This window comes from Sinocyclocheilus rhinocerous, unplaced genomic scaffold, assembly GCF_001515625.1.
Source record: "Sinocyclocheilus rhinocerous isolate Xijiao unplaced genomic scaffold, SAMN03320098_v1.1 scaffold257, whole genome shotgun sequence".
In the NCBI taxonomy this organism is placed as follows: Eukaryota; Metazoa; Chordata; class Actinopteri; order Cypriniformes; family Cyprinidae; genus Sinocyclocheilus; species Sinocyclocheilus rhinocerous.
Window position 1 is genome coordinate 1,466,218 of NW_015634026.1, and position 17,263 is coordinate 1,483,480.

The 17,263-nt window shown below is 39.4% G+C and overlaps 2 protein-coding genes across 2 annotated transcripts in view; both read right to left on the bottom strand.

Moving 5' to 3' along the window:
• Positions 1-4,466, bottom strand: part of si:dkey-24p1.6 (protein sel-1 homolog 3) — an 11,553-nt gene extending 7,087 nt beyond the window's left edge. Inside the window, exons 1-11 of the mRNA XM_016559039.1 lie at positions 4,063-4,466; positions 3,478-3,976; positions 3,224-3,350; positions 3,005-3,126; positions 2,810-2,925; positions 2,143-2,204; positions 1,933-2,065; positions 1,327-1,456; positions 1,081-1,218; positions 759-958; positions 431-610 (exon numbers count right to left, since the gene is read on the bottom strand). Coding sequence (XP_016414525.1) covers positions 431-610; positions 759-958; positions 1,081-1,218; positions 1,327-1,456; positions 1,933-2,065; positions 2,143-2,204; positions 2,810-2,925; positions 3,005-3,126; positions 3,224-3,350; positions 3,478-3,976; positions 4,063-4,119 — 1,764 coding nt within the window. The 5' untranslated portion in view covers positions 4,120-4,466. The remainder of the gene's footprint in view (positions 1-430; positions 611-758; positions 959-1,080; positions 1,219-1,326; positions 1,457-1,932; positions 2,066-2,142; positions 2,205-2,809; positions 2,926-3,004; positions 3,127-3,223; positions 3,351-3,477; positions 3,977-4,062) is intronic.
• A 664-nt stretch (positions 4,467-5,130) lies between these two features.
• Positions 5,131-17,263, bottom strand: part of LOC107745192 (stromal interaction molecule 1-like) — a 52,484-nt gene continuing 40,351 nt past the window's right edge. The window contains 8 exon segments of the mRNA XM_016559040.1: positions 5,131-7,676; positions 8,569-8,630; positions 8,632-8,954; positions 9,671-9,751; positions 10,500-10,729; positions 10,842-10,942; positions 11,322-11,489; positions 13,992-14,169. Coding sequence (XP_016414526.1) covers positions 7,160-7,676; positions 8,569-8,630; positions 8,632-8,954; positions 9,671-9,751; positions 10,500-10,729; positions 10,842-10,942; positions 11,322-11,489; positions 13,992-14,169 — 1,660 coding nt within the window. The 3' untranslated portion in view covers positions 5,131-7,159.

A 17,263-nucleotide genomic window follows, 5' to 3' on the forward strand; every position in this document is an offset into this window, starting at 1 on the left:
CCAAAAAAAAAAAAAAAAAAAAAAAATGCATTCTCTCGCAAAACTATTGTTTTTGCACAAATATCTTGTGTTTTCATGAGTAACTACTACATTTTGACACAAAACTATACTGTTCGCTTGCAAAACATTTGCGTTTTCAAAACTATGGTTTCTCATTATTTCCTTCACAAAAGTTTTGTGACTGAACAAAGTTTCTTGGTGGAACGCAAAAGTTTAATAGCGAGCCAATGCAAAAGTTTCTCGGAACAACACGAGTTTTGCAAGAGAATGTAAAAGCAAATATAATACAGAAATATGACTAGAGAAATACAATAGAAATAAATATAGAAACGAAATATAATTTTTCCTCCTATCTTTTTTTTAACCATCATCCGTGATTTGAGAAATTTGAGTGTTGTTTTCAAAAAAAGACACTTAAAAAGTCTCTTACTTGCTGTGGGGAGGGATTCTTCTGATCCATGCTGGTTTGTCTTGCGATGTTAATGTAATAAGCATAGGACAGGTCACGGTCAGGGGTCACCTCCAGGTCACCAACATGGTGCATGTGCCCTAAACGTAAGAGCGCCAACCTCCAGTCTTTCTGAGCTGCCAACAGGGACAACAGCCAAGCCTGCAATGCCACACATCAGGTTTCATGTTAAACTACTAATCCTCGTTCACTTTAAGTGTTCACAGAGTTCAGATTACAAATAGACATGTAAAACTGATGCTTGAGAAACCTGATTGCCACATTACCCTAAACACACACACACACACACCTTGTACGGCTGTCTCCTGACTCCGAATCCACTGCTGTACAGTACAGAGGACAGATGTAGTGCTCTATTGTCTCCCAAGCAGCCAGACTGCAGCAGGAAAGGCATCATCCTGGTTATAACATCCAGACTGTGAGCTGCACTGATCTTACGGAGGACTAGAGCATACAGAATCCTGCTCACAGCTGATGCATTCACCCTGCCTACAAAACAGTAACAATAAAATAATATATACTGTATATAATCTTACTGACCCCAAGCTTTTGATGAGTAGAGTGTGTATAATGTGAACACCCATCAACAAACTGTTTAAATACAATCTTACCATATTTCTGTGATAGTAGCTTGGTCAACTGTGCAACTTGGCGTCTGTAAGGATTTGTTTCGAAGAACATACACTGCTCTGTTGAGTTGACAGTACTGTGATTCAGTTGCAGCTCTGTGTATGTGTCCAAACAGCTGTCTGCATGTGAATATTGATGTGGTGAGACAAAACAACTGTACTGTAGACAATGACAAAAACATATATTTTGATATCTAGTGCCAGCTAGTGGACACCCATGGTACTGACCTGATGGTCTCTTTACAGTGAGAGAGTGATCTATTGCAGACAGAAAAAGCTCTGATTTGAAATTCTCACAAGACTGGAACCATCCGGTTATATTCACTTTTGATATTACAGGAGGAAGGTGAATCTCAGCCTGTGAAGATGTAAAATATCACTATGCTTAGTTCAGGGGAATAGAATAAAGCAATAAGCCCCAAGAAGCCGTGGTTTACAGTGAATTTATAACAGCTAAGGGGCGTTGTTAGGCACGACGCGAAGTGGAGCTAACCCCCTTAGCTGTTATAAATTCACTGTAAACCACGGCTTCACGGGGCTTATTGCTTTTATAAAACGGTTATTCAAGGTTTCACAGAATAAAACGGAGCAAATAAAGTGTAAAATAAAATAAACAGTATTCTTCCACCAAACAATGTAGTTCCTCAGAAACAGTTGTGGTTCCAACAAAGTGGTTGCCGAGCAACACACAGAAGTAAACAAAGGTGTATGTTTGTAGTGTAATTTACAACAGCTTCGAACATGGCTCAACCAATCAGAATCAAGGACCGGAACTATCCGTTTTATTAATATAAACATATAATATAAAAAACTAAAAATTCCATTATACCCTACCTTGTCAGCTGGGAGCCCTTGTATACGATAGTATGTAGCTGGTCCATAATATCCTTCAATGCCTCGTATGAATTTACCTCCACCAATCACAAAATATCCATGTGTGTCATCCAACATGACATTCTTGCCAAATCTGCCCAAAACACCAGATCTTTCTTAATGTAACAATTGTGAAATTTAAGTTTTACTGCTTTAAATGAAGATTCTTACACATGCTCAGCTGTGCTAACAAATTTCTGCTGCGCTTCCATACATGCAATAGAAACTTTTGCCTACAGGAGAGGGAAATATGAGAATATGAGTTTCAAATATGACTGGATCAGTTCGCACTAGAATAGTGAATCAAACTACAGTCGCGAAGTGTATGAATGGCGTTGTTACTGAGCCACAAACTGGGCAAAAATCTGTGCTGCCAAATATTAAATCTCATTTGCCAACAATATTAGCAAGGCCATCTGTGTGTGCAAATATAATATTTTTCAGACATTTTGTTAAGGCCCACTTTAAACCAAAGAAATACTTACAGAAATGCATACAGAAATATGTTTTCATTTCAACATGTTCTGGAATAAATTCTACATTGTATTTGAAAAAAAAAAAATGCCATGGCTGTATGCTTTTACAGATGCAGTTGCATAAGATTTTATTTTTTACAACAATAATCATTAATAAAAAAAAAAAAATTGTAAATGCACCTTTATTTGCTAAATTGTACTATTCTCATGCAAAACCACATTATAAATCCACTGGAGCCTATGGGATAACAATAAGCTATTTCTGAAACACCCAATTTGAGAACCAAACCTGTGGCCTTTGTGCACCAACCTATCATGCAATACTATGAGATCATTACACATGTATGCATCCATAAACTTACCACACGTCCCAGAATCTCCAGGCTGATACGGCACCACTGATGAAGAGGAACCTTAAAAGATGAAAGGAACGCTGAGGAGTGCCCAGCATCTCCATGCACCTGGACATGAATCTTACCTGAACGAATCAGACAAAAGTCAATTTTGTAACTGATCAAAAACAGATATGAGTGGTTCTGAGTGGTTCACAGCCCTACCAGTGTCAGTGAGGAACATTGTAGGGGTGACATAATTATTTTCAGAATCAATGTGGAGCAGAAGTCCACATAAATGGTTACTGCAAGGTTTCTCCACCAAAACCCAAAGTGAAACAGCAAACCTAAAAAGTCCAAACCAACAATCATGATGTTATTCCACGAATTAAATGATAATCTTAAGCCTTGTTGCCAAATAAGTAGAATTAGAGAAGCTCTCACCAGGGATAATAGATGGATTTGATTCTCAGCCCTTCCAAAACTTTATTTCTGAATGGCTGGAGGGTTTTAATGATGCCATAACGTTCACCAGTAGAAGCATACATTGTGGAAAGAAGAGATGCCACCTCTTAAAAGAAAATGTAAAAAATTAAAAGAATGTATTACATGCACTTTTTTATGATTAAACTTGCAAACAAAAACACTTTAAAAAGGAATTATTGTGCCATATATGTATATTACATATAATATAATACCATTTTCCTCCAAGCATTGTGGTATGTCATCTCTTCTGACTCTCAGGAGCAAATCTGTGTCCCATTTGGCACAAAGCTGGTGTTGTTTGAAGGGTCGACTCAGTGGTGAGTGAATATCAAGGGGAACAGTCACACTGGTTCCAGGAAACCTGCCAGGTCCGGTGGACTCATCCGGTCCGATCCAAGCACGCAATAAACAGCTGAGAACCCAGTCAGAACCGCGTATTATCCAGTCAGGTCGGTACACAAGCCAGTCAGGAAAACTCACGGTCACCACTCGGGTTCTGGTATGTCCTGGCTCGCAGGTCCAGTATTTGTGGAAAACGACTGAGGTAGATCCAGTATCGAAAGAAACCAGAACCTGAACATGCACTACGGACGACTGAAAACAGCTGTACTTTACGCGTAAGGGACAGTTGGAGACGGGCTCGCCAGGTGCGTCAAGAAAAGCCACATTACCTGTGCTGCTGGATCGGCTCAGACAGCCAGTTAAAGACATCTGGTTATAAACAAATAAACAACAGATACATTTAGTTATGGATGTAAACTCTAGGTCTACCTCTAATTTGCATCTGAAATACTTACAGAAATAATGACATGCAAACACAAGCGGAACAAACTCTTTGGAAGATCTCCCATCATTCCTCTGCGAAACCCAACAACCACCAGAAGATTTGGATTAAACAAAGCAACTTGTATCTGATTAAAATGAAGCTTTTTGCTGCGTTCATGGTGCACAGTCGCTCATATTGTTGCGTTATTTGGCTGGTTGCGCCATATCCGCATCAAGGACCGTTGCAGTGCAGGATTTCATGTGATCAAACGCCAAAGCAGGTACCCGGAATAACATCCTGTCTGAGCTGCAGGTGTTAAAGTTTAAGCAAACAGAACGGAGTTCCACCCTCTAACGCAAACTTAGCATAGCTCATGAATAATTACTCTCAGTTTAAGTGCTGTATAAGATCCTGGACAACCATATTTTGCTTTGGAATATAGTACGGTTTTCCTAATTCCTACATGTGTAATATATTAATAAGCACCCATTGCAGTATTAAAATTATGCTATAACAGTGCCCTGTGCAGATATGCCAAGGAATGTCTTGAATTTCATAATTTAGGAATTAGCTCCGTTTCAAGTTATTTTAACTAAATTAGCCACACCCAAAAGAAGTTGAATTGGAATAACAGGAAGTGGCATTCTGGGCAATGAAGTGTTTCCACCCTTTGTCCGATTCATACAAGTACATAATAATGTACATTCATATGGGATGCCGATCTATCCTAACAGATCTATCTATTTGTCTTAGACAGACAGACAGAAAGAAAGAAAGAACGGACGGAACAGTACTGTTAACGATAGATCAATATATAGACAGAAAGATAGCTAGAACGCATGCTACCTAGATAGATAGGCCTATAGATAGAACAGTAGAATGATAGATAGAACGATAGAACAATTTATTGACAGAATTATATCTTGAACGATAGATATATCAATATATTAAAAGAACGATAGAACAATTTATCAACAGCATGATAGCTAGCTAGTTAGCTAAATAAATAGAACGAAGGAATAGATAGATAGATACAAATATTTTGGGGCCACTGTATATGTTACTGGGAAAAAACAATATGGAATAATGGAAATCTCACTCGTTTTAAAACCTTTTTTATTGCTTTCATGCAGGAGTGCCATAAAATTTGAAGACTACAGTTTTGAACATTACAGAAGATGCAAAATGATCATTTTTACTTTGTTTCTCCACCTCTTTCTGTACAGTATAGGCATAAATAGCGCAAACGGAGAAGTGAGCAGGAATATCTAAAGGGCAACAGAGTCTAAAACAGTTCGTCTCTCCCGTCCGTGTTTGAGAACATGCATCAACACGGTGAAGTGCGGTTTACTGGACCGGACTGATGCGAACACACCGACATACTCACTGACAAGAGCCGCTTCGTGCAAAAGAGGCACAGATGAAACAAATACATCTGCACAGTTGTATATCTGTTAAAGACTGACTGGTTGATATGCATTTGGATGTGGTCTTGTACCATCTTTCACAAAAGAAATGACAGATTTTTCGTGCAGCGCTGCTTTGGTTTGCCTCCAGGTTCGTGGATACGTTGGACCTTCAAAGCCTGTGGGTAGAAAATAATAAAATGCATAGCGACATCCCTCACGAAGCCTTTTGATTTTTAACCCCCCTCTCTTTTCAGAAAGTGTGCTTGTAATTTTCAGTGCACTGGGATAAAAAATACTTTTATCTTAGTGAGCATCATGTAAACCACAAGAAGAACAGTCTCCACTTCCTCAGAAAATGCACAGTGGTAAAATCCGTCTGCCCCAACATCTGACCATTTAAAGGCAAGTCACTCCATTATAACAGCAATTGTGTGTGGTCTAGCTTTAAAATGATATAAAAGAGCACCTGAAATCAAGGATTCGACTTCTTGTGGGTCAAAAAAAAATTATATGACTTAATTCAGCAGGAACAAAATATATCCAAGCTCTCTTTTAACATGTCAGAAGTAAATGTAGACACCCACCCTTCCACCACAATTTGGAAAATCTGCACCTTTATAGCAAACCTATTTAAGATGAGATCTCAGATCAGTGATCTAACAAAACCGAAATACAACCTTTGGGAAGTGTATACATTTCTGGATGGTGGCTTTAGTTTGGCACTTTGAATACAAGATGGCAAGATCTGCTGAAGCTGTAATAACTCTGTAATTTAAACAAAGTGAAGTATGCATTCACCTTACATTTTCTATTTTTGTTGTTTTTTTAAAAAGACGTGTTCTTGGGAACTTGGATTTTGGATGATGTCATTAGAAACAGTCAGCAGGGGCATGGTTAAGAGTAAATGCTCAAAAAACATTAATGTGCACATTCATGAACCATCTTGTATTTTCTAAATGATTTGGAATGATCAACAATGATCAAATATTCTATTCGTGTAATTCTTAAACATACTAGAAATCCCTGATGCCTTGGAGATACGTTCAGTGTCATGGTTTGTGTAAACGTTTTAGTGCGTATTCCAGCATATTCTAAATGTTCTTTACAAAACCGACACAACCACATTTAGAAATAGTGCAACATAATTGAGGGGAGTTTTACACTGATAGTTCAGCCCTTTTACAGTTTCTCTGACCATCGACAAACACTTATCGAAGAGTACAATTAAACGTTCAGCTGACAATTCATTTTAACTTGAAAGACAAAGGAGTGTGCTTATAGAAACTAAAGAACCAGGCTATTTCGCGTTTTAAGCAAAGGGGAACAAGAACCAAGCAAACATCTAGGAGCATTCAAAGTTCAATCAAACAAAGGCGAAGACATGCAAACTGATACAGATTATACAAGGAAAGAAAAGTCCATCAGAGGGAAGATTCCTTTGAAAGTCTGGTACTGTCTCCTGATGAATAAATAATGCGTTACATTCCCCAAAAAAGGTCCATCCCGTTCCCACTGGTGTATCGTTCCCACCCACCCCCAAAATCAAGCTTGTTCCTAAGTGTTCCTCTGAAAAAGCAAACATTTATATAAAGACCTCGGAAAGGTGTTTGGTTGTGCCGTAACTTCTGACCAGAAGGGGAAAAAATAAATCAAAACATTTATATCAACAACACGACAAAAAGAAAAGTAAGGGAAAAACAAAACTGTTGTCCAGTTGTCTTATTTCTTCTGTTTTTTGAAGATCTTGAAGGTATGTTTCTTGCGACTGGCAGCAGAGTCAGTGTCTTCACCTGTGGAGCCACTGTCCTCCTCTAGGGGGCTCTTTTTTGAAGAGATCTGGGGTATGCGGTTTCCAGCCTTCCCCTCAGTCAGTCCAGTGGGGGACGGCGTATCAGGTTCAGTGGAGTTTGGGCTTAAGGAGCGTGAGGATTCCGACATGGACATCACTGCCTGGGAGCCGTGGATCTCGCTCATACTGGCAGATTTCTCTATGCCATACACCTTCTTCATTAATATGGGACTATCAGGACCTCCATCGGGAGATGCGCCCCAATCGTGAACTCTGTTGCCCCCGTTGTGTGCGTTGGAGTGGGCTCCCTCTTCAGAGCGTGAATGGGGGCCATGCAGGAGTGAAGTGGGCTTCACAGGGAAGCCTTTGGAACTGTAGGATAGGCGTAGCTGCTCGCCAGTCTGGGATATACACAAGGAAGAATCGGAGTCGGAGCGATTCAAGTCCCTGTGAATGAAAACGGTGAAATTAGCATCAAGAAATGAGTGAGATATCAGACTAGTCCTAAATAACCAAGACAACTTGATGGTTATATTTAAGGTAACACTGCATTTACTGCTACCTGACCTTTCCAACCTCAAAAGTTGTCTAAACTGAAGCACAACATGCCAAGGCTCAACTACCCAGTGCTAGAAAAGTGCAACCTAACAGAGCAGGGGTGTCCAAGTCTGCTCCTGCTTCATGCAGATGCACTGGTGCATGTTTGAGCTAAACTCTACAGGAAGGTGGTCCTCCAGGAATGTGATTGGACAGCTCTAACATAGAGACACACAACATCAAGGGTGTCCAGTCCTGCTCCTGGAAGGCCACTGTCCTGCAGAGTTTACTACCAATCCCCAATAAACACACGTGAACAAGCTAATCAAGGTCTTCAGCACTATTAGAAACTACCAGGCAGGTGTGTTGGGATACGTTCGAGCTAACTAAGACTCTTCAAGTCCAAGTCTAAATCCAGTCCCAATTTAAAGTTGAAACTGAAGTCTCCAGGACTGGAGTTGAAGAGCCCTGAGCTAGACTCTGCAGGATGTTGGCCACCCCCTGCACTAGGTCATTTCAGGCATGCAGGTGTGAGAACTGGTTCAAAGTTAAGGGACAGATGGTGCAAGAACAGATTAAGCAACAAGGTAGAACGTCACAGGAAGTTACACAGCCAAGTTGCAAGCTGCAGTATCATTAACTGTAGTGAGTATGGCCAATTATAGTAACAAACCCCACAAGTAGTGGTTCACCAGAAAGTGTGAAATGTGTGGTAAAAAAGTCCTGTTAAATGTTTTGGACGAAGTCCCAGGATCATGCCAGCTGAGAAGCACAAAACAAGCACAACAGAATGAAGTGATACCCATAGCTGCCGCAACGGCGGGGGCGCGCTGGGCTGGCATCATAGGGGAGGTCTGGGATGGTGTTCCATGGGCTGGAAATGTGAAGAGTGATAGTGGGATGCATGAGGGGCTGTAGCGACGGAAGAGGAGTGGGGAGTGTGGGATGAGGCAGCGAAGTAGATAGCAGGATGAGACACTGCTGAGGAAAGAGGAGGCAGTCCCAGAGCGTCAAACTGCCCAAAAGATTGGCTGCGTGCCTGGCGTAGCGCCGTCCTAGACCTGGATGAATACAAGCTACCTTCCCCTTCCTGCCCACCAAGTGCGAGACAACTCTCTACGAACCTCTGCGAACCCATGGCCAGCTGTGGGTCAATGTGCCGTTGCCGGAGTGACATCATACTGGGAGCTGTAGGGGCACAAAACAATAACGTCACTCAGAGAAACAACTCAAAGCATGCAGACATTGAAATAACATTGGGTGACACGTGGCAAGCTGGAGAAGGTGAAACAAGAACCTTTGAGACTAGGTGACGAGGTGGAAAAGTGTACAGACACAATAAGGAAGTTGTGGACAAGTTTGAACCCTAACCACCCTATTCATGCATTTCTTTATAGTGCAGTTTTTGTTTCTATCCATCAGGAATGTTTCTATCATATCAGGGGATTACTACACTTTGATGAAACTTTACAAATTATATCTTTATACTTATACTTAACTTTTACCAAGTAATTGTTTATGACAAGACCAGGAATGTGTGTTAAGGATGTAAAAGTGTCTATTTTGATTTCATATCGACTCCAAGCTAATTAAGTTACATAAAACGTAAAAAAGGATCATGTAAGGATCGACTCTCTGTCGAAGTCTGAAGTTTTCTTAGCGATATGTGAAAAATTAAAAACAAAACAGGCTAAGAGAGATCATGCATTTCCGAGTAAACCATTTCACAGCTGTGTACAAGGACACGATTGAGAGGTGTAGACTGAGAGCGTTTCTTTCTGTCCAGTTTCCCTTTGCAGTAGCCAGGGTAATGGGCAGCGTATCACTTTAAAAGAGAGTGGTTCAGAAAAACAAGAGGAAGTGAGAGGAGTGGTTGGGGTGAAGGACATGGTAGTTTAGCCCACCAGAGTACTTCCAAAAAGACTGGCAATCCGAATTCAAAGACCAGAGATCACTTGCTCGGCGACCCATTAGCCACGCTGCATCTGGAGGGGGTAAGGGGCAAGGGTAGGGGTGCAACTGTTAATAACTGTACTACTAAAACAGACCTCTACAATTAGATTTTTGGCAATGCTTTACTAAAATAAAACACTTCAAGGATTTGAGTTCTTATCTGAAAATACTTATGAATACTTCTTGTTAGAACAGCACTCAAGATATATTGTGGAAAGTGAGTTCAGCAATAAAATTTTCAGAATTAATCCATTTTGCCCAATGAACACCAATTTTATTTCACGTTTTTACCTGGGAAAACAACTATTTTCTTAGAGCTTGTTTGATGATAACATTATTTCACACATTCAGATGGAGCATTACAATCCACAACAACTTCAGACTTGTACTGGACCACTTAACTCGCATATGGGCCTGTTTCTTCTGGCCTACTCTGTGACCCTCCATCGAATTTAACATGAATTAACATGAAGATCTGTACAAAGAGTGCATAGTAGCCATTTCAAAAACACGTGACAGCAATGTGTAGTGAAGATCTTGAAGTACTCCCCTCTGTGTAAAACACCTGTAGATGGAGCACCTGTACACTCCAGCAGAAAGCACAAATAAGAAGTGTGCAAACACGCTCAGTGCATACAACCATTTCTGACAGAACTTGCGCACAAACAACCTAAATAGCTCAAAACTAGGGATTTTTGGATTTGGTCAAAATACCACAAGGTCTTTGCTGGCCTTTGGCTGACTGGGACTTATCCCTATCGCTGTCCGGCAAGTCCTTACATTGAAGTGTTCCTGGTGACACTATGTCCTCATCCATGTCATCCATGTCGTCGGACATGAAATGCTGGGGTGTGCCACGGCCGCCCATGAAGCTGGGGTCCAGGTTGAGGGCAGAGGCCAGAGAGGGCAGGCCTGGGTTATTGACCAGCGTGAAGCCTGTTAGGAACTCAATCTGCTGCCAACGATGGAGTCTCTCTCTCAGAGCTGCTGTTACCTCACCCAGAGCTTGCCTGTAGACAAAGAGATTATGGCGGTATGTTTTAAGGGTTATTTTTTTTCCATTTATTCATTTATTTTTTAAATTGCCATTAAGAAATGTTGAGAAATGTTTGTGTGACTTACTTGGCTGCAAGTATTTTGTGATCCACATCATCTAGCGAAGAACTATGTGCCACATGGAACGTCCCGAATAAAGTATTTCTCTTCTTCTTAATTTTTTCTGCCTAAACCATGTGACATTTTTTTTTTTAAAGAAAATGATTATTATATCATTTATATTATTATTATATTACATTATTGTAAATCCATCTACTGATATCTCACAAATCTATTAAAGGTTTTCTTTCATTTTTTTTAAATCCTAGTGAAACCTTACATTACATAAACTAATCTATTTTCTGATATTTAAATACATGCTTAATTGACATTATTAGCAGCAATCTGTTATCCTCTTAAACATGTAACATTTCTAAAAACATTTTAAAGTCTGTTACCACATTCTAGGGTTGTACTACAACAACAAAGCTGAACTGTCATCAATCTAAATGTTTTTACCACGGTTTCATCTCAGCTAATAAAATGACTGCGAAAAATGCTGCTCACCCCCTCTTTGGCCACCTGCAGTTGTCTCTCTGCGTTCTGTTTCTTGATGTTGTAGTACTGCACCTCCACCTCATGAGTGAGCTGCAGCCATTTCTGCAGGGCTTCAGGAGGAGACCAGTTGCTGCGAGACTCCAGTTCCTTCTCTGCCTTTTTCAGGGCCATACGCACCTGCAGGAGGCGCCAGAGACAAATCAGATCAGAGTACAAAGCAAAGCAGATCATCAAACAAACCTCACACAAGGCTGCTTTCAGATGGGAGTACTTTCACACCTGTAGATTGATTGCTTTGTTCCAAAACAGGGATTGAAATTATAACAATGTTGCTTTTTATTCTTGGTGCGGTTCGCTTTCACACGGCAAAGTTTTTAAACGGACCAAAAAAGCGAGTAAACTGTTCTCTCATTGGTCAAAGTTCCACGGTTTATTTTCCGGGATTCCACTTAGCTGTCACAGCTGTCATCCATCAGGATGGGATTGATTGGGAAAACATTTTTAAAATTCACATACTACAAAGAAGAGCAATAAGACGGCATCATAAAATAAAAAAAAGTGTGCTTTGATTTTTGAATGGCAAAGACGTGCTCACCCACAGACATTCACAGGTTCATTTTGAGGTATTAGCAAAACAACAAAGCTAATGCTTTTCACGGAACTTACGTAATTACCCATCATAAATTGTGATATAGCCTGGTTCGTTGGTCCGTTAGATCGGATTGCTTTCTCACTACAACCGAACCGCTCCAGAGTTCGTTTTCAATCGAGCCAAGACCACCTCGTTCAGGCGATTTCGGACCGATTGTTTTGGCGCGGATCCGAGCGCGATTGCAGTGTTCACATATGCCCAAACGAACCGAGCTAAGGGGGGAAACGCACCAGGTTCCGAAACAACAGGCCAGGTGTGAAAGCACCCTAAGACGATTAAGAAATCGCTCTTATCAGCTCATAAAAAAAAGAAGAAAAAAAAGATAAAATTACAAACAGGACCTTGCCGTACAATACTGCCCATATAACGGTGTTATTTTAGTATCACTGATTTACTATTAGGGCTGCACGATTATGACAAAAATCATAATTGTCGATTATTCCCTTGAAATTGTAATTGCGATTATTAATTACGATTATCACAATTTAAACAAGCTGAAAACACTAACTGAAAAACTTTTATTGCTTTTCTATAGTACTAAGCCTCAAATGTTATATATACATTGGTTTGGTTTCTTCTTTAAATAATAATAAAAAAAAATATGCATGGTATTATAATGATATATTAAAACTAAAATTAAAACAATGGAAAAACTCTTACGATAACCTGTAGAAAGAAAAAAAACACATCCTAAGCACGCAGAATAACGTAAGTGGACTTTAAATGATTAATTGCCGCTTTGAACGATTCCGTAATCGTGGCATCCGTAATTGTAATCACGATTAGAAATTTGATTAATTGTGCAGCCCTATTTACTATTACAGTTTTTATTCATATTTTGAATTTTGTTTTCGTTATAATTTTCATTGAAGTTTTAATAATTTTGACGCAGGTTTTTGTAATTTTAGTACTTTAAGTTAAACTAAACAAAAATGAGAAATATTGTCTTGGCAGCTAACTGAAGTTTTATTATTTTTTATTTCAGTTATTGTTTCTTTTATTTAAATTAACAATTTGTTTAAATGTTTATTTTTAGTTTAGTTAGCAATAACCATGCCACACAGAACCCTGTAAAATCTGTAAATGCTGCAAATTAACAGCCCAAACGCTTGGATACTGAAATTTCAACATAGTATGTAACCTTTCAACTTCTTCTATTTACCCCATAATTTGCATATTTGATTATGACAATTAGCTAATTTACATGACTCACGACTGACTCATTTGGCAAGCTAATGAGAACAAACAGCATAAATTTCACCACCTGAAACATTTTGCTACGACAAGATGCAAATTAATTAGTCACAGATAAGCTTTACACCCCAACCTAACCTTACTAAGATAAACACGGTTAATCAGCTCCTCTATTACAGCGGTAAATAAACAGAGCTCATACAATAAGAGCCTTGGGGTGTGGGCTGAGGGGTCGGAGATCCGAAAGACCCCTTTCTCACAGAACAGCGCTAATGAGCTTCAAACCCACAGAGATTTGTGCCGCCCTATGACCCAGAATACCCACTTAGCGCCAGGGTTTTAATAGGCCAACATGGGGCACCTATGCAAACAAACAATTCAGGTCTATTCATGCCACTTGTGGATTTCATACATATAGAAACAAACTGAACCCTTATATTGTCACAGAAGGAACCACTCGCTGTCCTTGACATATCAGAGCTTGTTATAATTCTCTCTTCAGCTCCTACAAAGGTTCTTCTCCAGATCTGAAGTGTCAAACTGCCCCTTATGCAACAGCACTGTGGTAATTGCTCAGTAAAGTAGGCCACAGCGTGCTGATGCACTGGACACTGCACTGGGAAGATACTCAAACTTCATCAGTACAGGAAATCATTTTGTTGATAACCTTTCAGATCATCTTGCAAGCATTTCCACCCACTTCCTGACCATTATTTTGTGAAGAAAGCCAACCCAATCAGAATCAAGATTTTTTTCAAATTTGAGGTCTAGACCAGTTAGATCTAAGTCTAACCCCATTTGAACATCTTGCATATTTATTAGGTGACTTTTACCTGCTCCAGCTCCTCCTCTGCGTATTTCTGTCGGCTCAACTCGTTCTCAGTTCCCTCTCGGAGCTCCTTCAGTCTCTGCGCTTCTTGTTTGGCAGCGTTGATCTCGTCCCTCAGCTTCTGCTCCAGGTTTACCTTCTCCACCTCCACTGAACGATGCTCCTCCTGAGCGATCTGTAGCCTGTGTAAAGAAAACCACACACATTCTACCAGTACAAAATGTTTTCAAGAGATTTATTTTGCTTGACTGCAGTTCAAAAGTAAAGAAAATGTAGCCAGCAGGGTAAAACCAACAACTTTAGGATCAAGCAGAAGTCAAATGGTTGTTTTAGCAATGGGCTGAATGAAATGCAAGTGGTAAAGCATTTCTACAAATGCTAGGCGCTCACCTAACAAGGCTCGCTTTAGGGTGAAATGTTACATAACGCAATTAATATTCATGAACCAAGCAACATCTGGCAAAGATTGTGCACTAGACTTTCAGAGGAGAAAAGACATGAACAACAGAAGTCATTACAATGTGCATTTTTATATGCAAGATGCATTCCTGCAGATCAAACAGCAAAACATGTCATGGGTTTGATTCCCAGTGAATGCATGAACTAATAAATGCATTCCTTGAATGTAACGCAAGTCACTTTGGATAAAAGTGCTTGCCGAGTGCATAAACATAGATGCAGTTACACAGTAATACACTTTATTCAGTAGACAATTCTTTTCTCTTTCTATACATAGAATTCAATTGGAAATTATGTTCTTTTGAACTTTCCATTTATTAAAGAATCCTGAAAAAAAAACTTCAGGAAAAAAAACAAAAAAAAACAAATCCAAAAACAGAATGTGCATAAATTTGAGCAAAATTAAAATAAAATAAAATGCTCAGTTCATAAAAAATATCTGAAAACAGAATGTGCATAATTCTGGAGAAAGAAATAACTGATAAAATAAAATAAAATAATAAATTATTTATAATTTCAAAAAGGTCACACTGAAAAAAATGTTTCATTCATCCAATTAAAAAAAATTAGGTTAATGATTCACATCTATATTTTTTAACTTGAGCCAATGAAAAATAAATAACTTAAGGGCAAGTTATTTATTTTTCATTGGCTCAAGTTAAAAAATATAGATATGAATCATTACCCTAATTTTTTTTAATTGGATGAATGAAACTTTTTTTAACATTTTGTAATAAAAAACAGCCACAAAAACAGGTCATCATAAAAATCCATTATAAACAGTCCACTTGCAGGATAAAAACTCTAAAGATTAAGAAGCCACAATCATAACACAATCCTTGCTGTTTGCCTGGGTTTATTATGTCTGTATGCACAGACATATATATATGCAGCCATAGTCACATGAAGTTTTCACACACAACTGCAGTACGTTCAGTCAGCCAAAAACTGCATTCACAGGAAACCCTGATTGCAAAACTAGGGTGCGGCTTTAAAAAGAAAAGAAGCAGAAAAAAAAAAGCTGATGTCATATCGAGCAGGAAAGAGGAGCGGAAACAACACTGACAACTCTAGGCTTCCCTGAGCTACGAAAGGATTAACGAGTTTTCCTGGCGACAGAGAGAGGAACCGCGGGGCCCCTGATTTACTCAGTCGCATCTATATAAAACCTCCGATTAATCTTCCCTTAAATCTGTCTGGGGGCTTCACTTGAGGCATTTCCACTGGCAAAAATTTAGGGGACACTGGAGTGCCTCAGGAGACACAATATCAATTGCTCCTGGCATTATAAGTAGCATAATTCGTTACAGGGAACTTTTAAAATGAAGCTTAAATCAGATTGACTTTGTATACATCACCTGTTTGAACTCATGGTGGGTCTGTTTTGAAAACTTTATGTTATTGTTAAAAATCTATTTCTCTATGGAGAAAATGAATGGGATTTTGGAATGAATACGGTTGCTGTATGGCTCATGCAGTGTCACTGACTTCCAGAAGATGGCAGACAGAAGGCTTCGGAGGCCTGACGGAAAGAGAAACGGGTGGATTGGGGGAGAAGTGGTCATCGAGTGAAGGACTAGTGTAAGGTGATCTGGACTTCCAGCCACGACCGAACATCTTCAGCACTCAATCCTGATTCCTGACCTCTGCCATTCACCATCCTCTAAATCATGTAATCGTACCTCAGTGTTACAAGCCAACAACAAATATCTAGCAAGACAAGTCTTCTCATTTACAATCTCAAACTCTTTATGAGCATGTAATCAGGAAGCTTTAAAGTTTTAATCGTTTTCGAATCTTTAAATTACCAACTTCTCCATACTCAAACAAAACATTTCGTCTGACCTGTCATCTTTGCTTGAGCTCAAACGACGATAGTTTGTTATACTCACACATTCAAACAAAACATTCTTTTGTGCTGGTGAAAGTACAGTTATGAAAACAAAAGACGCAACACACAATAGACTAGACTATGCATGCAATGATTAATTCAATTCTTCTTTTATTCCTCCCCCACAAACGTGCACCTGCAAGCCTAGATAAACACAGTTCGCTGTGAAGAACATTCTCTCACATCTGATTTTACGAGGGTCAAACAAGCATGTGAGAGTTGTGGGAGAGAATGAGGATGGTCTGTAAGAATGAGAGTCATGTGAGCTTGCCTCAAATACACTAGAGAGAGAACTAAAATGAAATTCTCAATACTATTAAAAAAATAATGCCAAGTAATAAACTCTCAATGTAATTTGTCCCAGAGTGTCAGTTACAGTGAAGACAAGTGAAGACAGCTGTACAAGTACTTTTCTATTAAACTCTTTTGTTAAAGCTAAAATGAAAGCCAAAAAAAGAGAAATAATTGTATTTATGAAAATAAATAAAAATGTGAAAAAATCTAATTTCAATGTTTCTGAAGTCTCTAATGCCCACCAAGGCTGTAATTATTTGATCAAAAATACAGTAAAAAAGAAATATTGTGAAATATTGCCATTTGAAATAATGGGCCCTATCATACACCCGGCGCAATGCGCGGCGCAAGTGTTTTTGCTAGTTTCAGCCCGACGCAGTTCTCATTTTCCCATCATTCCCGCCGCGTTGTTTAAATAGCAAATGCATTTGCGCCCATTGGTGCGCCCATGGGCGTGCTGGTCTAAAAAAGAGGAGTGTTCAGGCGCATTGTTGGCGCGTTGCTATTTTGAGGAACTGAAAATAGACTGCGCCATAGACCAACTCAAACCTGGTCTAAAGTCCGGCTCAATATTTTTTCTTTGTTATTTAAAGAGCGCGTTAGTAATATGCACCTATAGGCGGGTGCACAAC